General features: G+C 48.5%; 1 protein-coding gene and 1 non-coding gene across 2 annotated transcripts in view; one reads left to right on the top strand and one right to left on the bottom strand.

Moving 5' to 3' along the window:
* The first annotated feature begins 445 nt into the window (after nucleotides 1-445).
* ajap1 (adherens junctions associated protein 1) overlaps nucleotides 446-23955 on the top strand; it is a 33708-nt gene continuing 10198 nt past the window's right edge. Inside the window, exons 1-2 of the mRNA XM_057041018.1 lie at nucleotides 446-1010; nucleotides 16158-16912. Of these exons, the coding sequence (XP_056896998.1) occupies nucleotides 982-1010; nucleotides 16158-16912 (784 nt within the window). The 5' untranslated portion in view covers nucleotides 446-981. The remainder of the gene's footprint in view (nucleotides 1011-16157; nucleotides 16913-23955) is intronic.
* Nucleotides 19851-19923, bottom strand: trnak-uuu (transfer RNA lysine (anticodon UUU)). Its single transcript has one exon. It is a non-coding gene; the product is annotated as a tRNA-Lys (tRNA).

The raw sequence follows: 23955 nt of genomic DNA, 5'->3' as shown, positions 1-23955 counted from the left end.
CGCGGGGGCTCAGCAGGCAGGTCGCCCGTCAGTGTGAGAGAAGAGGAGCAGCAGGAGACGGAGCAGCCTCCTCTCCTCTCTGATGCCAAGCTCTAATCCCGTCTCTCTCTCTCTCTCTCTCTGCAACTCCTCTGAAACAACTCTCCGGATTCTCCTCCGTCGCCTCCCCCCATTCTCCCTCTTCTTTATTTTTCAGTTGCACCTATTTTCTTTTAAGACGCATTTGTTTCACTTTCTCTAACCCCGCCGCGCCCTCGGCGCCTCCAGAAACGTGAATAGGTGATGCGCGCCCCCCCGGCAGCTGTGACCCGTCTCCTCCGCGCTCCAGAAAACCGAACATCCTCATTTCCCACCCGACAGTTTTTCTCTTTTTAATTTTTAATTATTTCCTTTTCTCTTTTTGGGGTGTGTGTTTGGGGGGGTGGGTGGGGTGGGGTGGGGGGGGGGGGGGGGGACGTTCATCTGCCTTGCAACAATGTGCGAGAAGGTGCGCTGTCATTTCAGCGACGGGGATGCGAGCAACGCGGAGCTCCGTGCGCTCTCCATCACATCTTGGTCCCTTTTTCCCCTCACGGGGGCGGAATGACAGATTTGCGTAAAGGCAAAGTTTGAGGACACCTCTCACCTGTCCTCTCTCTCGCGCGCGCACCCCCCCCCCCACTGGGTTTTTTCTTTCTTTTTTCTTCTTTTTTTTTTTTTTTAACCTGACGACGAAGAAGATCAGAAGAAACCCTGACGAGCAGTTTGAAAAAGAGCCCCGGCTGTGTGGGCATTTCTTTTACTGGGATTTTGGCACCGCCGCTGGAGGAATTCTATGTGCGCAACGCTGAAGGATATGGCTTAAAGAATGGTCGCGTTACTGACAGCTGGAGTAAGGTCCGTCACTTGAGTGTTTTCATCAGCCGCCTGACGACTTTGGTGGACAGCCATCCTCATGGCAGGATACCTGGAGGACTGAGACGGATTCGGCCGCCGAGAACAATGTGGATTAAACGGAGCGTTGCGCGCAGGTAAGCGACTCATTCCAGTGGCGCTAAAACGCACACACGCGGGCGAGGACGGAGACGGTGAGACTTCATTCCGCATCTTACGGCTGCGCTTGCGGAAACGTGCGACGCTGCAAGTTCGGAGAGTCCGAAACTAAAACACATTCAGACGTCCCGAATGACACCCAAAGTCCTTAAAACGCACGTACCGAGGCTCCGCGTGGGTTGGTTCGGGGTGGTTTTGTTTCGGGGTTGGGTGATGTTCAGATGAAGGATGGGGTGGGACGTTTCGCATCCTTCACGCTGGGGGTCGCCAACAGCGCGGCGCAGAGCGCGTCGCGCACACACACTCCGCGACGCGCGTCCCCTCGAACGCGCGCGCGCACGACTTCAAGGTTAGGTCTGACGGATCCCACGCAGCTGTGACAACCAACACAAAGATACAGTTGTTGAAGTGGTGCTGGGAGGGAAAGCGCAGAAATGAATTCCACTGAGGTTTACGCTGATTTGTAGTTTGTGATGTTTTCTTAAAAAGCCCAGGCAAAACTCACGGTGAACAGGCTGGAGGATTCCCAAAATAATATCCTCTAGCCTCATAGATAATCTTCTTATGACAGAAACGCACGGAGAAGCTTCTAGACTTTCTAAGTTAGCACGCAAACTGAGTTCATTCATTGGCCGTTCAAATCGGTTTCGAGGTGATGCGACCGTGCGAAATGAGACCGAACCAGCCAGCGGTGCGATTGTCTTGCCACCTGCTGGATCTCATTCCCACTGGTATCTCTAATTCCTCCCCACTCGGGAGTGGCTCATTTATTATGCATGGCACACACATACGCCCCCACATCGCATCGCTGGGGCCTGACCTCGCAGGGCGGCCGCCGTTTGTGCGCTTGTACCGGAGGAGAGGGAGGAGATGCGAGGATGGAGCCGTCAGAGGAACAGCTCCCGTCTTCAGGAGATTCCCTGTCACTAACTGGCGGAGAGCTGAGCGGCAGCGGCTGGTCGGAGTTACCGGAACAGCAAAGATTGTTGATGGGGTGAACACATCTTTAGAAGTGCATCTGTCAAGAGGCCGGCTTTTATAATGACAGCACAAGTAAAGTTCTGAAGCCAAACGATATGGTGGGGCAGGATAATACCCCTTATAATTAAAATAGCTCATCCTTTTCACTGTACGGTGTAATTTCAGATTGTTGGCTGGCGGTGTGTCAACGCCAAGGAATCGTCTGCATGAACTGCTAACAGCCCTTAGAGTAAAGTTGCTAATGAATGCTAATTGTTGCAAATCTAGCTTTTGAGATCTATCTAGAATGATAGATCTAGGGAGAGTTCTCCTCTCAATAATGCCAAGAACGACACTTTGAATGTTCCGTATGCGTTGCGTATTATAATATTACGTATTATGATGGAGACAGAGCATCTCTGAGGTAGGACACCAGGAGTCCACCTTCTTTGGATGTCCCACAGGTCCAGGTTCCCCACTCAGGACACCCATAAGAGAGGGTTCCCGTGGGTGGCATGAGCTGTCAAGCTTCAGATAAATTAGACGTTCCTAGTTCGGTTCATTCCCATTAAAGAGCGCTGTTTTCATGAAGCAAAGCTCTCGATTTGTCCCCTATGAGGAGACCGCCTCTCTTCTCCAGCTCCACCACCAGCTCCAAGGCTAAGTGCAACATTGCCGTGTGAAGAACAATCTGATATGCCGATATTCCTGCGATTTAGGTGCCATCTTAACAGCCTCTGTGAGGGTTATTAACTGGGCCTCTCTGGAGCGTGATTAACCTAATTTGCAGTGAAATAGGCTGTGTTGCTTCTCCGAGATCCGCTCCTCTGGAGAGTCGAGTGTGAGCGTGTGGGTGCATTTGGTAAACACCCTGTGCTCTGCAGTCTGTTCCATCCAGAAGGACCAGGACAGGTTGTCCCTCTAAAAGTTCAAACCGATCTGGAATCCGGCCACTTGGAGCATCCCAGAGAAAACCCAAGATGCATTTTTTTGGCGCTTAATTTCTGGCCTTTTTGAGTAACTTCAGTTTGATTTGAATCTCGTGACAGCCCTCAGCACGATTGACAACCGGTGTGTCTGGGCTGGGTTACGTGAGAAAGGGTGCGTTGCCGTGGCGCCGAGGCACACCGAGGTAACGGAGCGTGGGGCTCATACTTGACTCATGTAGTGAGCTTTTGCTGGATCAATGCAGCTTCTATAAAGGATCAGATTTATCCTTCATGGCCCTTTCCGCTAACTGGCTATCTCCAGGCAAGGGGGAAGGGGGGGGGGGGGGGGGGGGGGCATCTCTCGGATGCCTACTTTCTCCCTGTAATCTTCCTAAATGAAGGCTGCTCCTGCCATAATTTCCCAGATACCCTCGTGGTGGACGGGGGCTTGGACAGAAACTCTGACCGCGAGGGTCCGATTGTTATTTTCCTCTCCTCTGTTCTGTTCCCATGCTCTCTGCCGCCCTGCTTATCTTCCCCAGCATGTGGATCATGTCGACTGCAGTGGAGGGTGTTGTGCTCGGGGAGTAATTAATGGGATGATGCAACGCCCCGTACTCTTGCATCGTGGACCTCACACGTGCACGCCGCCGTCCTTTAGCTACCATTTAGCCATTTTTTGTCAATGAAATATGCTGCGGGCCCAACGATGTGTCTCGGCTCACAGGCGCAGAGAAAGCCACATGCGCTCTGGGTGCGGGTCTGTGCGTGCGTGAGCGTGCACGAGCGTGCCCCGCTCACATGTAGGGCATATCATAGAATGTATGCTACCCGATTCCCCTGTGCAAAGAGAAAATGCATAAATCTCTTCACCTTCTTAGAGCCAGCTGTGGTATTTATCTCTGCTAAAGGACATCTACTGAGTTTAGCTCTTGCGTCACAAACAATTAGACCAATTTTTGATTAAATATACGTATAATTAACAATGAAAAAAGATATAGGTCACAACACAGGATTTCTTTCCTGTTGATTTGCTCCGAGATCCCCTTCCCCAAGTGTTTTTGACCTGCTTCCTTTTTCAGTTTCAAGTTTCCCTTGTGTTTATCCTCAGCTGTCGTACTTTATACTAAATATCATATATCAGTAGATGGCTCATCGCAGCTTCGCCAGAAGCATCATTCTAAAAATGCGATGCTCCTTGGTTCCCCGGATTTGCTTTCACGGCCAATGTTGTAGCTTTTCCAGAAGTCTCGGAGCGAGACCCAGCACACTACGAGTAAAACTCCTGGTAAACTGAAAGGTCAATCCAATCGTGTGTTCAGCTAATTCCTCATTTAGTAAAAAGGCAGAGTGATAAGTCAGTCTTTAACTCTGCTGTTACAGCTGAGCGACTACAGCAACACTCGGCACCTTTGGAGGTAACTTGTGGTACGCTGCTGCCCTTCCACAGGGTAACTGCGGTAATACGTTCGCGTATGCTTCCCGATGGTCACTCTAGGTGCAGTTTGACTACTGTGCCATTAGGGGGCAGCACATGTGCTGCTGCTAGGCTTTTTATAATGCCATACATTTATTTTTTGCCATAAAGTGTGTTTTCGCAGTTGATTTCAAAACATTGTTTAAATAAACGTACTATAACAATTATGAAATGTGGCATCAAACGTCGTGTAATTAGAATGTTTTTTGGTATCGGCGTCGACTACTACATTTCGTGATATCTCTCGGTGCTTATGAAGCGAATGTAGAACACATACTGTCAACAAGGAGTTTCTTTTTCTTCTCATGTTTATTTGTTGATCGGTGGGTGTTGACTGGGGACTGTGAACACCTGGCCACTCTTACACTCTCACACCCACTCTTTGTGGTATCAGCAGTGTGCTGCTTTTTAGAAGGAGGATTTAATTAGCAAATTAAGCATACAACATAGCGGGGTGAGTTTCCTGTGTGCTTTAGCTCACCATCACTGATTAATGCATGCGATCACGTATGTGTGTGTATTCACGTTGTCCTGGCAATTAGTCTCGGAGCTTGAGCAAATGCATGCTAAAATGTTCATCGTGTTGCTAATAAAGTGGCACAACCCTTCTTTTTGTGCTCGGAGGAGAAATCCAAACAGCGCGCAGCCACTTTATTATATTTGATGAGAATCTAGGGTCTCTTGACTACTAAGGCTCACCTTTTTGAGAATTGTGGGACTTCTGAAGAGTCACTGAATCAAAGCTAAATCAGCGGATCTGTCAGCATCCAATGAGGCCTCTTTTCCAGCTCTTCTTGCTTCATGTGCTGCTGCCTCACCATCCACCTCAGCTCCTCCCTATTACGATTATCTAATCCCATTATGGTCCGCCGGGAATGTTGTTTGCAGGTTCACTTCCTGCCTTGGAGACTTGCATGTGGGTAGATGGAAGGGTGGGGAGCTCCCATATCATTACGACATTTATCCATCCATCAATCCACCAACCTACCACTTTTCCCTTAAGGCCATCCCAGTATAGGCGGGAGGCTGGGTACTCCCTGGATGAGTCCTCAGCTCATCTAAGGTCTGACGGACAGAAACAGACAACCATCCACACCTAAGGTCAGTTTAGAGTGACCAATTCACCGCGCCCCCAAACGCATCATAGCTGGATTACCCACACAGAATACGACAGTCCCCACCGCTGCACCACCACTGAGTTGAATATAAATCAAGATGGTTGAGGATGATCACTATTTCTTTCCCAAAAAACATGGCAAACCCGCAGCCTTCATCCCTCTGCACAGTGAGGGGGAGTAGGGGAAAAAGTGCCAAGCAAAGGGGAAAAAAAACTGTGCAGATGCGGATTAAAATAACAATAGGCCGTTTTGCTAATGGTTCGGTTTGAGCTGCTGTCACAATGCGATTCCGTCTGTGTGAGAATTACGGTGGATAAGAAACGTGCTGATCTCCCCGGAGGAGCCATAAGCCCCCTCGTGCTGTCGGAACGGTGCCACTGAAAGCGTCAGGACGCTGACCATCATTCTTTTTCCCTTCCCTGGGTGGAGAACGCAGACACTTTTAATCAATTAGGCTGCGTCAGGGGTGATTTTTGCCTTCCACCAGAAGAGGCAGTTTTAACTGCGAGCTGAAGTTTTCCATCACTGCATCACAGGCTGTTGTTTTCCCAAACTGTGGGACATAAAATGAGTTTTAAATGCAATAATGGAACGAGCCTCGTCGCCTCATAACTCATGAATTTCTGATGTGAGGCGCCATTCATCAAGAAGGCAGAGAATTATTTCTGGCAGTTTCAATTTGCTTTATCATTAAGAGTTTATTGAGTGTGTTGGACTGGAAAGGCAGCGGCGCCATGCTTTACATACGAACAACGCAGTTCTGCGAGGAGATCGGAGCGCGGGCCAAGTGCGTCGTTTCCCAGAAGACACTGCTGTGCTTCCTCCAGACCTGCATACATGACTGCGCTCTCCTGCCCGCAGAGAGGAGATGATTTCACTCAATTTGGGCGTCACCTCCTGGGAGACACTTGGATTACACCCACTCTGATCTCTCTGTAAGGTATCAGGGATCGATGCCTGAGAGAGTGGAAGGGTAATGAGGTGAGACCCCCGATGACTCGCGCTAGCGTAGCATCAGTAAATACCCACGGTGATTCACGCTGTGTTCTAAACACCAGCGTGTTTCTAAGGAGTTCCTTTAACCTTTCTAGTAGCCTTTTTTTTCCCACCAGAGAACTTTAATACAGTAGATTTCTCCTCAAGGCAAAAAAGGTTCTGGGTTCGATTCCCGCTGGAGTTGCCATGATTCATGTGTGGGTTTTCTCCCACAGTCTAAAACCATCAGGTCCATTGGAAGGACACCCTTTGTGTGTCTTCTGATCTGTCCAGTGAACATTTGGGATAACACATGGCTTTAAGTTGACATCAGGATACAGGTTCTAATGTTCCCGAGGTACAGTTGACTGAAAGATCCTGTAAATTTGTCTGTTTCAAATGGTTATTTTCGCCCCGATCTCGTCGAACAATTATTCACATTCCAGAAAAAAGGATTCAGGAAATAGGAAGTCTGGGTGTAGCACATTAGGAGAGGAAGCTCCAGGTCAAAGGTGAGAGACTAGAGTCACTCTGGGGTTCCGTCGGAGAGAGACGTCGCACAGATTCAGATGAGAGGATCTTGTCCCCCTTCACCCGATGCTGGTTCCCTGTGTGCCAGGTGTTTATCTTCCATTACCAACCTGTTGCTGGCCGACCTTCACTCTTCTCACCCTCCTCAGATGGCCGCTCTCCTCTTGATGTTCCTCACATCTGAGAGAAAACACTGCGGCCGGTTTGAAACCGCAGCCCGTGCTGCTCTCCGCCAGTTGACCTTATCTTGTTTCGGTCCACCGACTTCTTTATTCTCTACAAACGTGGTTAACGGCTGAAGTTCTGAGCTGACGGCACCCGGCGAACGAGGGGCGTTGTGTTTCGTCTCACACGTATCCTGACAGTAATGATCAAATTCCTGCCGGTGGATCTGTTGTTTCCTCCAGCGGCAGCCTCAGAAAGGCGAGGCCGGCCTTGAATGAATCCCAGCTGGGGAGGGAATCAACAGTGTTCGAGTCAGAATGATTTATATGTGGCGGCTCATTGTGTTGCCTCCGAAGCCTCCGAGGAGCAAAGCCTTTATGCGATAATTTGGAGCCTTTCCCTTTATTTTGACCTGACTGTTGTGCTTACATAATGGCTCCCAGCAAACACACACGAGTCGCATGTGTGTGTCCTGTGCAGGCAGCTCTGCAGCCAACGCTTGCTGTGACGCTGCTGGTGGGATCATCTGATAGAACCACTGAATGCAAACACTGGCTCAAGCTGTTCCAGACGATTCCAGAAGGACCAGACGATTAGAAAGATACCTAAAAGTCATCTTGATGAGTTGATCATCCGTATAAAAGCATCATTAGCTTTCCGCCCATCTTAGACCATAAGGACGACGATGCTTGGTTGTAATGAAGAGACCGTTAGCTGCTGTTTATCCTGAGCTAAGGAGCTTGTGAAGGACAGAGAAGGACTGTTAGCATGTCCTCGTTTTCTTAATATGCTGCAGGACAGGAAGAAGAAAAGGAAAAAGGCCTTTTCCCCGGGGGGTCAGAGCCATTACCATAAGATCTGAATCCATGTTTGCCTGGAGAAATCATAGCAATTACCAGCAGTGAGAGCGATGCTCCTCTTTGTCGGGCCCCACTTCACTGGCTGCTGCTTCTTTGGGGTCTTTGGGGTTTCAGTCGTGTTTTGAGGGATTCGCTCCGCAGCCATTTTGCTGCGACGCTGGCGCTGCTTGAACCCTGCTCTGTTGTTGAAAGCTCAGGTCAGCTGCCACAGCGCACGATGACATTTGTGCGCCGCGCTTTCATCCATCTTGGTCCGGCGGCGGCAGCAGCGGAAGGGGGGGCGGGGCTCTTTCCCGGATGGTGCCGCTAACCGTAGACATTTGGCGGTTGATTTTCCTTGCCTCAGCAGCATCATGGTGTCGGGCTCGCCGCTGACGCCAACGCCACCTATTTCCGATGACCTCATCCGGGATGCGGCCTGAGAGACGGGAATAACCGAGCAGCAGCGTCTTCTCGACAGTTCGGATTTCGATGCGTGTTTACTGCCGGTGTCCCTGCGCACCTCCAGTGATTCATAAGTGGTTTAAAACGATGCGCGTCAGTCCGGCAGCTCTGGGCAGGAGAACGCTCCCGCTGCCTCTCACACCCAATCGCTGGAATTTGATAAAGCAGTCAGCGGCAGCTCGCTTTGCCGGTGGGGTCCAATCTGTGTTGCCTCGCTCTGACTCGTCTGAAAGGAGAAGTGCCCTTGTTCTACGGCCTGGATGTTATCAGTCCCCCCCCCCCTCCCCCCAGAGGACCAAGGCTGCCACCGCGGCTCCTTTGCTGTTCTTTTTCTTTTTCTCTGTCACTCTTTCAGGGCAATGCAGATACACTCTCCATATCCCCCCGTCTCTATTTTAAGAGTTTTCTCCCCAGTGTGAATGGGCTGTGCTTGGGGGGGGATGGGGGGTAGAATCCGGGAAGGCTGGGTGAATGGAAATGCATTTCTGTGAGCACCGGACCGGCACGGCGTTGTCTTCAGCGCGTTCTTAATCCGTGCTCTTTTAAAGTTGCTCAGTCCGCTAGCATGGCTGCTGTAAGCTTTATTTAAAAAGAAGACGTGAACAAACCCTCCATCCCCAGAGGCTTTTAAAGAAAAGTCAGGCCAGTGTCAGTGAGTTTTAGGCTATAAATAACTTCTAAAGCAATGATCTACACTGGCGTCCTACGCCACAATGAATCTTTTTCCAACTTGAATCACTTGCGATTGCGTAGACACGTTCGTATCAAAAAGTCTCGTGGACCCTTCATGGCGCAGCCTGCGTTTCCATTCAAAACAGAAGCAAAAACCAAGTGATTCGATTTTATTCCCTTACAGACCTTCAAGAACCTTCGAGGAGTCCATCTCAGGCGGCTAAGCACCACTGTCCTTACAGCCTGTGTGTTTGGCCGCCGAGCGTTTAATCCTTATTGTGCTGAGGCCGGCAGCAGAACATGTTGGGCTCAGTTCAAGTGTTTGGTTAAGCCTGAAGGCTTCACCAACACAAAAGCAGCGAATCTCAAATGGAGGAATTCTTTTACAGTTTGCCCTTGAGGCTCTAAAAATATCGAGGCAAGAAAACCTCCCATTCTCTCAAAACCTCAGTGAGACCACTGGCTAGTACTCGTTAGCGCGGCTACAGTTAGCGCGCAAAGAGAAATCTCGACCGAGCCACTGTTAGCGATGCCTTTGGAATTAAGTCACGCTGCTGTCTTATTTTCCATTAAAATAACGCATCCAGCAGTTTGTTGAATTGACTCTGCCGCTGATATTTAACATTTTGACTCACCTGCCTCGGTCTGTGTGAAAAAGGAAGTGAAGCATTTTTCAGGATTGGCGCTAATCAGAACACTTTTCTATTCATCGACTATTTCTTTCAACATCGAGCCGTACCCACGATGTCATGGTTAACGCAAGCCTCCGGCTGACATATCCTAGATTGACGCTGTCAGTCATTCCTTGGAGATCTGTTAGTTTGAGCCTGAACCTGGTGCTGGGATCACTCATCAAACTGACCTGGAGGCTGCCTCTGAGCTTCAATTATGACATTGGAGCAGTAACTTGGCAACAGTTACACAAGGCCCACTTTGCTGTTTCAGATGATCTATCAAACTGACTATCGCTGTCATTAATTGGATGCTGTGCCGAGGTGGAAATCTCAGAATTCAACTCAATATAAATGAATTGGTTTGGAAATTCGACTTCAAATTTATCGATTCTGGCAAAAGAGGTTTATCTGTCGGTGCTGCCTGCGCTCACGCTGTCTCCTCTCGACCTCTCGCCGTGTCTGTTTGGGCCCACCGGAGAAAACCACCCACTGTAGCTGCAAACTTTAGCAGCCACGGCTTTTCGACCTGCTCTCCACTGGCGTTATTTTTCCCAGTGCCATTTTTGGAAGCGCGTGGGAGAGAAAACGGATACCGCGGTTCGCGGTGTGGAGGCTCTTTCACCTGCCGGGCCGCAACAGAACCAGCGGTCACTATTTTGTGCCTTGGCGTTGTTAGTGCCTGAATAACGTCAGCGGTGGCGGACGGGTTCGGCTATTTTTCATCATTTTTCGTCAGAGCGCGCCTCCGACGAGGCTCCTTTCAGTTGAGCCGAGGTATTGTTCTCTCTGGCAGGGCTCCCGATGCTGTTGCAGGGCAAAGTGACGGAGGCAGCCGTGACTTTTTCACCTCCCACAGGTGCAACACATCGCTGCTGAGGCCCAAATTCCACAAACCACCAAGAAGTCCTAATTAAGACCTACTTGGCACAAGTGATCACACTGCAAAGATGACAGGAGAAGTGGGCCAGAGACTTGTTCCAGGAGAAAATAATTAGTCGCAACCTGCGATCCGCTGCAGAGATAATAGTTTTTTTTTTAACTAGGTCTGACGGATGAGTCAGATAATCCTCCATTAGCTCCCTGTACTTTCACAACGACTCAAATACACCATGAAAAAGACATTTGAACCGATCCTATGCCTAGACGCTTACTTTGATGCATTGTTAGCATTATTCCCATCACTATGTTATCACTGGAACAACAACCCTCTGCAGCGCTTTAAAGAAGCGTCTGTAGAACCTTTAAACGTGGCCTCGTTCATCCTGCCCTTTGTTTCCTGTCTTATCTTTGCCACGCTAGCACATGCTAGGCACAATTGCTCTGTGTCAGGGCCCACAAAGCACTCAACCCTTTTGATCTTTGCCAAGAGAAGAGCAGATTCGTCAAGCGTGAGCTAACGCCTGCTTTTTCCAGCCCTCAAATCCTTGACATGTCTCAAGCCTCTTGTGTTTGATGAATTTCCTCCAGGAGATAAACAGCTGGTCAGTAACTGGTCAGATTAGCTAAAGTCTTCAGCTTGTGCTCTCTCTCTCTCGGTTCGGTCATTTCCTCAGATTACGTTAAGAAGAAGAAGTCCAGGCTCCGTCAGGCCTTTAAAACACACACCTTCCTCTTTATCGTTAAAGGTATCGATGAGCTGCACCCTCTCATACCAGAGGTCTGGCAGCTCTTGATTAAGCTAATGCTGCTATTTTTTCCCTCCCCACATTGCGAACGCAAGTCAAATCCCTGAACTGTATTGATGCTAATGAGATGAAGTTGAGGAGCAAGACCTCAGATCAACCAGATCTGATCCACTTGCTGTATGTACACCCCCAACCATCTCTTTTCCCTCTCATTTCCACAACCCCCTCCTGCCTTCTCAGAACCAGAAGGGGATCTGTTCCACAGAGAGCTCATGCAGTTCTTTACCAATTGATTTCCTGTCTAGTTTTTATTTTAAGAATCAGATCATTTAAATGATTTCAACATCCCTCTGATGACAGACGCCTCTTCCATGTCACTGAATAATCACGTGCAGCTATTCTGGTCTCCATAATTCAAATCAATTAGTTTACATGTGTGACTCACACGAGCTTTGGCTCCATACATGATGTGAATCATTGCAGTGGAGTCACGGGAGGCCCGATTGACTACAGACAATAACCTCCATAAACAGGGCTGATGGCAACATGGGCTTATCAGCGCTAATGTGCCATGAGTCTCGTCCCAGCCTGAGTTCATTATCAAGACATGCTAACAAATCATCTGCACAAAAGGAACCGAGTGGTCCAAATCTCAAACCACAATACCCACGCAGCCGATGGAGAAAGAGTAATTAATTTCTTCATCTCAAGTGGCAGCACTGCTGCACTAAGGCAGTGTTGCTCATCCAAATCATCAGTTTGTTACGTGACACATACACACGTACGACGCCAGGCCCCGACTTGGTTTGTTCCCCCAGAAGGAGTCGTCATGGTTTTGGTTTGACATCGTCCTCTTGATGTCCTCTTTGTCCACGAATGTTATGTATCTGTTTAAGGCAGCCTCTTTAAGAATCGTCTCCTCTAAAACTAAAACTCGATGCACCTTTTCCTTGCAGCTGGTAATTTCAAGCATCTTGGTTACATTTGAGCAACATCCAAGACTACCGGTGCGGTCCATCGCTGGCTGCTTTAGAAGTAAAACCTGGATTTTAATTGGTTTTTATGTGAATCTTATTGACAAAATAGCTTTTTCAGCTGTACGCCAAGGCCTCACAACTCAAAAAAAGCTAATGCTAGCTAAAATACTCAACTACGCATTTTCCGTTCTCTACACCTACCACACAAATCTATCTTCCCTCTATGTTATTTCAAGTTTTTAACCTTTACTCTTCCCCTCTGTTAAGTGATAATGATAGAACTGCCTGTCTTATTAACCTTTCTGGCCCTCCGTTGGAGATTTTCATTCAAGATCCTGTTGAGAGTCCATGACATGGGCTTAACCGGCAGTTTATTTCACTCCATTGTTGGCATTTCATTAGTTATGTGAGGTTTTCAGTTTCAAGGACAAGTAAACAGTATTATACAGTGTGTGTGATGGATAACTCAAGCAAAGCTCCCCCCCAGCCCCCTCGGTTTGCTCAGCACTGCAGACTGGGGGGTTTGGAGAGGAACCTGACAGAAACTCATAAAAATGTCCGCGTTGGCTTCAGTTTTAACAGACAGTGTGATGTAAATGTGCTGGCAAACTCCTCAGACCTGCTTTGAAAAACCGCTATTTGGACTTTTTGGGTTTTTGTGAATATGCTTTCTGGTCACGCCACAAACACAGAGCAGGAGAGTCTCGTCCATGACTCATAATTCATCCCAATTTACCAGTAAAAGTCCGAGGTTGCGTCCTCAATCAGTGATATTTAAATGGGGAACCCTTTATTATCTGCCTGCTGCGCTGCATAAGTGCGAATACCATGTGTTTAATTTGGACTGCCCGTCAAAGTTTAATCCCATAACCCACCCCCGCCTGACAGTGGCATTTGAGGAATGCTGCAGAATAAGTTGGGAGTAGATTTACTGAATATAGTACAGCTTAAAGTGTGAGCGAGGATAGAGTCAAGTCAAGCTCGCTAAACGCTTCTCCACTGCCTTTTTTCCCTGCGGCTTCAGCCTGGGAGCTCTAATCCAAATATATTGCTGTGAAATATCGCATCTTCCAGCGTTACATCACTCGTGCCTCTGTCTGCACGTATCATGTAGCCTTGTTGCTTTTCTTTTAAAGTCGCACGTGTGTGCAGAATCCCAGGCTGCACGCTTGTGTTTGCTGTCAGATCCTGGTTGGAATTATCATGACCTTCAAACAGGCCAGCCAGCGCACTAATTAATGGCCTAATCCTCAACTCCATCGCAGCGTTTTATTCCTTATGTGTCCGGCTAGAGAATGGACATGGAATACTGAGACGGAGGCTGTGGAAAAATGCCCGGATGATGCGGAATGACCTCCCTCGGTCCACTAAAAACACCAGAAGGGGCTCCTCCCCTCTCTAAATCTATCAAAAGGCAGTTTATTAATGATCATCTAATATCAGGGGAGGCCACATCATCCACTAAGGGATTTCCAGGTATATTGTTCAAGGTTTAAGTCGTTAACAACGCCGCTTTAGAAAATAGGACAACGGAAGCATCTGGTGCACGGATGCTGTGAGTACTGCCCTTTTTAACATCTCTGCAACACATTTTAATGCAATTTTATTAACTGGAAGGATAGAATGTTTTGGTTTGTTATTTTTAAATCCTTTTTCAGATCAGTTTGAATGCAGGATGGGTTTTTAACACAGCACGGAGGAGCCAGAACCTTTATTTCTACTGAACAAATAACTTAATAAGACAATAATGTCATCGCGTTTGCCTCATAACGGTCGTATCCATCAACTCTAGTGCTGTGAACTAGCAGTGCCAATGACTGTGTTAGTGGTTCTTTAGTGTTATTGGTCCTGGCTGAAACATCATATATTATCTTTTTTCATATCTCACCTTGGCTGGGGTCCAGCAGCATGTGTCATGCACCTTCTCTAACCCCTACCTGGGTCAGATCACATCCCCAGTGGACACTTTAACACAGCATTTTGTGTGCACTGCTAAATAAATGTGTTGCCCCCCACTTCTTGTTGATCTGTCCTCAATGGAAAGCGAAATGTCCCGATGTTCAGGTCAGTTTGCTTCTGCAGAGTGGGAACAGGGGCCCTGTGGTCTCCCTGCCAGTGTGGTCCTTGCTCAGCTGGACGAGCACCTCTAGTCCGGCTTCCACCTCCTCAGAGTGGACAGCCAACACACCTTTGACCATTGTTGAGGAGCGTGTGGGTTCTTTATCAGGTATTAATTTCATTTGGCCTGGGTGGAGAGAATTTGTTTGGCCTCGGGGTTTTGAGGGCCGCAGCCAGTTCAGGGCCAAACCGCTAACAGGGGAAATTATTATCCATAATTTTAAACTGCCAGCAACGCACTGACCTTGTCACCGGACTTTCAGGCCCGTATCAGTCACCGTTTATGACTCAATTAAAATGACATCCGAGATTTCAGCCCCGCCGAGCTCATAAACGGTGGCGGGGAAAGAGAGAGAAAAAAAAAGCCCCGGATATTATTCCCGCAGTTCATAAATGTGAGGTTAAAAATCAAAGATAAGACTTTTCTGAGGAAAATAAATGACGTAATGCAACAGCAATTCACGGCGCTGGGAATTCACAAAGACGGAATTCTATCCAGCTTTAACGCATAATTCCGTAGGTACTTTCGATCCTGTGGGATTTCACAGCTTTGTGGCCAACGGCGCCTGGATTTACAGCATATTTAAACATTGAACACCGTCCAGGTGTCTTTGGGACACAGCCACAGTTAAAGAACTTCCACTGGTGCCACACGGGCCGTGTCCGCCCCGCCTCTGTAAAAGAAGTGACGTTGTTTACAGGGATAGTTTGAATTTGCATAAATCAGTGGGCTGATTGATAAACACAGCCCTGAAGTCTGGTTAACGAGCCCAAACTTTGCTGCGGCGAATGTTTCCGCCTCAGACGCTAAGAGAAACGTAATTACGGGTTTGACCGACATTTTTGCGTCGGCTCTGATAGTCAATGAACCATTCATGCTTTTCCATCCATCATCGTCTCTGTGATGCTTCCAGAAAGAGTCCTCTGTGTGGGCTTAAATTGGCCAAGGACAGCCGAGATGAAAGATAGCCCGTAATGATGCTTTTCCCCGAGGAATCAATGCGAAGCTTTGTCCCCGGGGGCAGTAAAGTTTGCCTGTAAAAATCACTCCACTGCAGGGTCTCGGCCTGCGTTTCACCTTGCAATCATGCTGACACGTGTACGCAGAAATAAATCACCTTTTTGAGACGCTGGGATGTTCAATAAACCAATGCAAAATCTGCGTTTCTTTGGTTCTGGGTAAGCCAGCGCGGCTTTGTTTCATCCGATTATTGCCCGGCAGACTCAAATTGCCCTTTGGGATTCGGATGACTTTGCGTCTGGGGGAGCTAATGCAGAATATGGTGATCAGCGGAGCAAGGTCCGACCTTGTGCGGCACTGCAATCATCCCCGGATTGAAATCTGAAACATCAAGGATGAGTCCCCGCTGCTCCCGAATCCCAAATCATTGGCGTTCGACACCGTTTACATTGTGTGTGACCTTTGTCAGCGGGCCCTTTGTCAAGCTGATTATCGCTGCAGCTTAACTAAGAAGCGGTTTGTCAGGCGTGCTGCGGAGGGCGAGTGCGGATGTAAATCTCGAATGGTGGCGAGGATGTGGGTGTGATTTGTTTGGCGATGATCCCCGTCTTAATCTTTTATATCCTCCTTTCTCCACAGTCCGTCTGCGTTGAGTCCAGGCAGCTGTATGGGCCATCGGGTGTGGATCCTACTGGCCATGACCCACCTCACCCTGGACTTCTCTGCGTGCAGCCCCCTCAGCCAGAGTATGGGGATTAGGCTCACAACTAAGTCAGTGCCTCACTCACGTCCTAGCTGGCAGCCCCTTTGGGACACTACCAACAAGCTTCACTGGAGAACAATGAGCCCTTTGGTCCGCCGTCTCTTTAACCCTGCGGTCCAAGACAGTAGGGCCGGGATCGGGCCTAAAGTTAAAGGCCTAAAGCGTTTAAAGCTAATGCGTATTGACCAAGCAGCGTGTAAAGACTGCCGGTTGAAACACTCCGAAATGGAGACAGAAGACCCACAGGCGGTAATATCTGAAGCTCCAGCGGCTTCATCTCGCGGAAGACGTGGAGGAAGTGTCCGGTGGTTACGTAGAACCAGGAGGCAGCTGAAGTGGGACAGCTACGACAAGTCTCAGGACGGCCGGACTACCACGGTGGCCGGATTTATCGACTGGGGCCCGACAGGGACAGACAGTATAGACGACGATAGCAAACCGGAGCTGAACATGACGCTGTCCACCAGAGTCCCGACCACCACTGTGGCCACAACCACGAGCACCACAGCCAGGGTCTTCCAAAGGACGTTCACTGTGGTGACCACACCGGAGCCCAAAAGGCTCAGCACCACCAAGGCCACTGTCAACGAGGGGACTGTCAAACCACCAAAGCCATATGTGGAGACATCAGGTGAGAGTTCCAGACGATAATCAACGACAGCGTCTCTTTTATGATAGACTAACAAACCCAGTCATTTAAGTCATGCTCACTAGAATAATATTCAGTGTGGAGGCACATCGGACGCTTAAAAAAACTCCAAATTTGGTTTCAAATTCAGGCGTGCTGCTGAGAAGAATCAGGAAAACAATAACGAAAGCCATCTATAATAGAACATTTTATCTGGTGCGTTTTCGCCACTGGTTTGCACAGACGTAGCAGCATCATGTGACCAAAGAGCCCGGCTAATGATGGGAGATTGCAGCTGGGGGTGCTGCACCTGCTTCCCGGTGTAACGACCTTGACCGCACAGTGGCACTTAAGTGTGAAATATCGTACACGGGCCTATGTGGTTTTAATGGATGGTCCCAGCGAGCTGCTGATATGCAAGCCCCGGAGCTACGCATATAAGATTTACCATTTCATTAAGTCTATGAGGAACGCAGCGGCTTAAATGGACCATACAGGTAGTGCTAAAACATAAGTCATGTTTAACAGCTTATGAGCAAGCACTGCGCTAATTGAAGCTTTCCCATTTGGTCCATTAATATTAATGTCATAAAATTAGGCTGGAAGAGTTTTCCAGAGTCTTTGGCCACCTCCCACTTCATTACAACGAGGAAGCGGCAGTTAGGGTCCGTTGAAGGAATGCTGATATCAAAGAAAACCCTGTTAACGTTATTCATTTAGCTTAGTTTCAGTCATTAGCTAAATGCGGTGGGTCGCTCTGTGCGCAGTTTTAACCTCCGGCTGTTTCCTTTTGTCGAGTTTTAGCAAAATCTGTGGTTCCGAATGTCAACAGTTTGTCAAATTTGTGGAAAAGCATCATTTACCTCTCTCGCTACTTTTAATATCATATTAAGTAAAAGTTGTTTTTCGAGTTCGGATGGCAATAACGTCAGCGTCTTCGCTATAAATATATGCAGCTCTATGGTTACTGAAGGGAGTCGGAAGTAATACGGGTTGGAATTAAATGACAGGGCGTAATTATGCTGTCAGCTTTGCTTCCACCTGGCTGGGTGAGACCACCTGAAAGTGGTTTCAAAAACCAAAAGGTGTCCCGTGCCTTTTTTTCCTCTTTTCTTTCGCATTGTATCAGCACGCAGGCTGGGTCTCGGTAGAGAGGATGAATAGAATCACATTTCAAGGCGAAGCCCAGGTGTTTAGTTGCCGTGGAAAACTTTTCTTTCAGCCTTCACAACACATTAACCTGTGTGTGCTTCATATTAGCCCCAAGGCAAAGTGTAATTAGTGTGGCGACGGCACCACACTGGGTTGCTGATGAAATTAAACTATTAGCTGAGGAGATACGCTTGCTTTGTCTCTGAGCTGTTTCTCTTTTATATCATCTTTGAAGATCTGGATATTTCGCTCTTCGGTAATGCGGCATTAAATAGGAAAGCATTTAATTGATTATCTTAATAAAAGTGAAATACGGTGTTAGCATGCGCCCTGAAATGGATCCCATCAGCGCTTCAGCACAAATGAACCATCGGGAGGCTTTAAAAGGGAAAAGGAGTCGGCATAGTCGTCCAAATTCAACAGCGTATCTGTCACATGAGACGCCGCCGCTGCCTCGGTCAGCAGGCGTCAGCGGTGGGCGCAGCGCGGCGCTTTGGCACCACTGAGGGAAGTTTTTTGGTCCACGCTCAAGCAGCTTTACACAGTGTCAGCTCCCGTTTACAGCTCTCTTTTTTTTTGTGCGAGCATGAGTCTGTTGCACATGCACACAGATTCATGATAATTGAGATGTATTCTACTGAAAAATGCACAACCGACTCAAAGGCTACATTCATTATGCACCCGTTTAGTCCCGGTTCTACGGAACATTGAGATATAACCTCTCTCTACTCGGATGTGATGTCCCCCCCCCCCCAATCTTTTCCTTCACCGGGCTCATGTCGTTACCGTGACAACCATCTCCGGCGTATTTTCATAGCAACGCAGACACATTCCATTATGATTCTTATAATATTGCAGCTTTGAACCTCTGCTAGCCAATAAAAGGAGAACACCACCTGTTCCTCCGTGGTGGTGTGAGACCGGTGCAGCTCGATTACCCTGAGTAATCAGAGCATCAGTGCGTTAAAAACAGAAGCAGCTTTTAGTGAAAATAAATCCTTCTGCATCCAGACATTGGTGGGAGCTGACAACTGTGCTAAGAAGGATGGCTCGTTAACGAGTCCAGTGAGCTGATGGTACTGAGGATGACGACGGTGATGATTCAAGCGTGAAGTCTTGGCAGAGGTGAGAGGGACAATTAGATAGATAGAAAATTTGAAAGACAACTCAGAAGGTTTGTGTTGTTGTTGGCAGGTAGATAACGTCAGCTGGGCAGACCGTCCCAACTGAGGGCAACAATCAAAGCCAGCAGACGACGATGAGCACGTGAGAGGAGTGAATCCAAGACGTGGAAATATGCCATTTAATTGGCCTTTTTTTTTTTGCCTATTTGTTAGCATTAGCATTGATGATGATGATGGTGGTGTGCAGATGAGGCTGGTGCAAACCATTGACAGTCAGTGTCCTCGGAAGCTCGGATGCTCGCTCACGCTGCTCTAAGCTGAGCCATTGTGGCTCATGAGCAGTAGGCAACCAGCACAAATGAAAGATTATTACTGTTGTTCCATGAATAGCATCATCTGAGTGAAGTTTAACATGTAGCTGGGCTGGTCACAGACCATGGAGGAGATCCTGACACGATGCCGTAATGAACTGAAAAGCAGGTGCAGAGGTTAGCAGAGTCACCTCATAGCCAGACAGGTCACGGGTGTGCACGGTTAGGTGCACGTTCAATAGCAATAGCTGCAGGTTGGGACAGGCTCCAGACCTCAGGCCCTTCCACAAAAGCATCTAGGTGAAAATAGGTTCTCAAGGACACCTTAGCACTTTCCCAGCTTGGAAAGATGCTCGCCTGAACAGGGACTTGAACCCTGGACCCTCAGATTAAAAGTCTGATGCTCTACCAACTGAGCTACCCAGGCTCTGCAGCACCTGTCTGCTGTATCAGATCAGTCAGATGAAGCCAGCTCTTTTCAGTCTGGCTCTTTGCCTTCTGCCTGTATTGTGCTGCGAGCTGAGACATCTTGTCACGCATGTGTGTGCGTTCTTCCAGGGTTCTGCGGGGCGGACTCAATCTCAGGCATCGGAAGTACGAGATGCTAAAGGTAGCAGTAGCCTTTGAGAAAACTGCTGACACTAGCAGTACACAGCCACTCATTTTAAAGTGGGCGGGAGGAGGAACTGTCAATCTATGCGAGACGGGCCGCGCCACGCATGGAACCGTGGTTTGGCGTGGAAAGAATACCTCCTGCTGACAGGGTCCAACTGGTTGTGCTGCTGTGTGCCAATCACGGCAAGTTTTCTGATCCCTGCTTGAGACTAATTATCAGACAAATGAGGACGCTCATTAAACAGCCTTTTCCACCATTACAAGAAAAAAATGACCCCAGCTGCCAGATACCAGTTCTCCTAGAGTTTCTGAGCACAGAAATGAGAACTCCATGCATGTTTTTGGGGGATGTTTGTGTCCCTCTGGTTCCCGCTGGTAATGAACATTGCGTTGCGAAAGTGACACGACACGGATCCACCCAGCACCGAAACTGTCAATTATAATTCCCGCTAACAACGTGTTCGGCTCTCGTTCCCCGTGTGAAATGAGCCAGGCGCCTCGGATCTGCATGCCCAGATGACTTCTTTATTAGGCTTCTTTCGTGTGACATTTGGCCAAGACGGTTCAGTTTAATGACTCAGAAAGTGCATGAAAGCTCGCCGCCGCTCCTCTTTGTCGCACTTCTGCAATGCGGGGATGCCGTCGACGCGCCCCCCAACCCCCAATGCAGGAAAGGGGGCAGCTCTTGATGTCAGTGGAGACGAAATAAAAAAGTCGCTTCGCGGCCTCAGTCACGCGGAACGAGCAGTCACAATCAAAGCACTGTTTGTCCGACCGCTGCTCCTGTTGAAGCCGCTCTCGGGGCGCTCTGGCCTCCACGCTGGAGGTGGGAGTGGGTTGGGGTGGGGGTGGGGGGGGTGGGGTTGGTCCAGATGCTCTCTGATTGTTCCCACTGATTGTGCTCCACTCGACGCAGATGGAGCTGTCACTTCCATTATGGCCACGAGATGATTAAACCTGCATCCGGTGAAGCCACTACTGATAACTTACATCTTGCACGACGGGCCGAGAGGCGCGAGGTTAAATGCCTCCGGTTGGCGACGGCTCAGCAGAAGACGCCGTTCTCTTCAGAAGTGAAGGGGGAGGTTCCGGTGCAGGAGAGGGGATGGATCCATACGGCTTCCGCTCGCATCGCATTGTCAAGTTTGAAGGGAGCAGCGAGTTAAATGAACGGAGCGAATAAGTCGGTCTGTGGAGCAAAGCGAGCGCATGCAAAATGTATGTTAAGTGCCTCAGGAATTTATTTTTAAAGGCGCGAACTCGTGAACATCGTGCCGCTCCGTTGTGACCCGCGTTAGACCTGTAGAGGCGTACCACGCTGCCTCTTCACCAGAGAAAGACACACACAGAGACAGAGAGAAACCGCTTTTCCCCAACGGTTACCATAGCAATCCAATAAACTTTCCATTTTGCTCTGTATTGACTCAATAAAGTGGGTTAAAATGAATCTCCGTTCCCGGGTTTTAAATCTGGATATAAACGCTGATGCCCGGCGACAGGCGTGCAGCATCAAACCCTGCTCCTCTTCCTCAATGTTGAAGCCAAGAGGAGACGAGGGGCCAGACCGAGCAGATGCCGTTTCCCTTCCTGTTAGACCCTCGCTCGTCCCCCCCCCAACAGCTCGACATGTCTGCCCGAAAAAGAGAGAAGTGCAGATGTTGACTCAAGCACTATTTTGGATACAGGATCCGTCTGTCAGGATTAGAGCAGGATTTTGAAAAGGGAGCGTGCAGAGAGGAAAAGGAAGAGAGAAGTGAGGGAATCTTGTTGTGCGAAGGAAACGCAGACAAACAGTTTGCCGGGTAAATAATTCACGCGATCTTTTGGGTTGAAATAAGAAATCCAAACTGACAGCTGAAATTTTCCGGATGACTGAGTGGAGAGCCTTTTCCACGGCCGCTGAAACTGGGATGGTCCCCCATTGGGAGGTGGTCTCCTGCTCCTTTTACTTGTTTTCCAGCCTTCCTGAACCGCACTGACTGTTTTCAGCCACTCTGGGACTCGTGGGAGCCGGGCCACTCTGGCGTGCAAATGAAGGGCCGTTCCCGCATTTTTCAAGAGCTTTTAAGCATGATTGCGTCGATGAAGGTGCCATCAGCCCTAAATGACTCCTGCCGCAGAGACTGGCAGGTCCTAATGCTGCATACAGGTGGCCCACTTTACACACAAGCGATAGATCTCCCACTAATGCCGGGGTAAATGGGCTCTCGCCGCACATCCACGGTTCGTTCACCTTCATTCTGTTTTAGCCTTTTCCATCAAATGACGGAGCACGTTCTGTCTCATACTGTATACTTGGAATGTTAATAGAAACTTAATAGAAATTGACCCATATGTAATCTAACAATGCGTATTCCGTCATTTCAAGGCCCAATCATGAACTTGTTCATGAAAATGACTTTAGCTGCAAATGCTATGAAGTCATTACTGAAGGGAAATGAGCGAATGGATTCGGGGTTTTGGCAATATGTTGAGAATGCAAAACCTCTTTTGTTCATTTCCTGCTGCGGTTTATGAATATCTCTTGCCAGAAATGTAAACTCCGCTCCAGAGCGTATGACCTTGGTGAACTCCTGCCTCTTTGCGCCATTTTGCAGCCTTTCGTTGGTGGAATAGAAGAAAAACCTGGGAAAGTCAAACAGACATGACTAAAATTAGAATAAAAACAATTTGTTCCTATTATGGCGCCTGTGACCTTTGACTGCGATCCTCTTCTGTGGATCTAGTAAATCTGAGTTACGTTATTCTGACCATTCCACCCTTCAGGAAGTCATTTGTTCCGCCGCGCCTTCGTGTTCTACCCACACAAATGTTCCGCGTTCAGACATCCATCCTGTCTAACCGGCGCTATATAATTGACTTATATCTCTGCGAGCCGCATGAAAGCCCGTTTGAACCGTAGTACAAAGCCCATGGCTCGCATGTGCAGTTACACTAGTAAAAATAACCTGCACTTGAATAAAAAAAAAAAAGAAGACGCACATTTGAAGGCAATACAGATCTATAAATGATAGGTTTTTCAGTGTGTGAGTATCAGCGTGACTGTACTCTGACTTTCTCTACAGTCTTGGCATTTAATGAGGCTCTGGTCCATGTAGCTGCAGTGAAAATGGAGAACCAGCCCGTGGCTTCTGTGTGCCGCTGTGAAGCCTTTGAAAGAGGCAAAACTGGCCGACGTTGGAGCATTTTCAGGGAAATATTCTATTCTCAATCCATACTCAGTAGTCCAGAATGACAGTGAAGGAGAATGAACAGGGACAGGGACAGGGGCCACCATGTCAGAAGCCTCGTGGCCCTGCAGAGGCCTGAAAAGTTTCATTTTAGTTCGGGGGGGTAAGACATGGTGAAACATTCGCCTTCAAAGATGGGGGCCAGGGAGCTGGCGCTGTGAAAGTCCAGGAGTTCCCACCGTGCACGTTCATTGATGGCGCCTTGTGTCCTCCTGAAGCTGTTACACACTGACTTATTAAAAGAAGGTTGCAAGAAGAGATTTCTTTGACATTTTCATCAAACTGTCGTGGCGAGAAGGCCACGAATCTCATTTCTTTTTCTTTTTTTTTACCCCGGGAGCATTTGATGAGGGCTCAGATCCTGCTGCCGCGGCGGTCGCACGCTAGCTGCTCCACCTCTGCGTGCCCCCCTTCTCTTCTTCTCTCTTTTTATCTGGCTCCCTCATAGCTGCCTTTGCTTGGTAGTGACCCAACAAAAACCCCAAACCACGAGTCGCTACAGCAAGGTGACCGTTAAAGGCCAAACTCGAGCGCGGGACATGATGAGGCGTAGATAGCCGGGCCAAATGCACGGTTCTGGACGAAAATAGAACTGGCCTCTACGCTCAGGTTTG

The sequence above is a fragment of the Takifugu flavidus genome, chromosome 8 (genome assembly GCF_003711565.1).
Source record: "Takifugu flavidus isolate HTHZ2018 chromosome 8, ASM371156v2, whole genome shotgun sequence".
NCBI classification, from domain to species: domain Eukaryota; kingdom Metazoa; phylum Chordata; class Actinopteri; order Tetraodontiformes; family Tetraodontidae; genus Takifugu; species Takifugu flavidus.
Note: the sequence above shows the minus strand (reverse complement) of the source record. Positions and strands in the feature narration are given on the sequence as shown.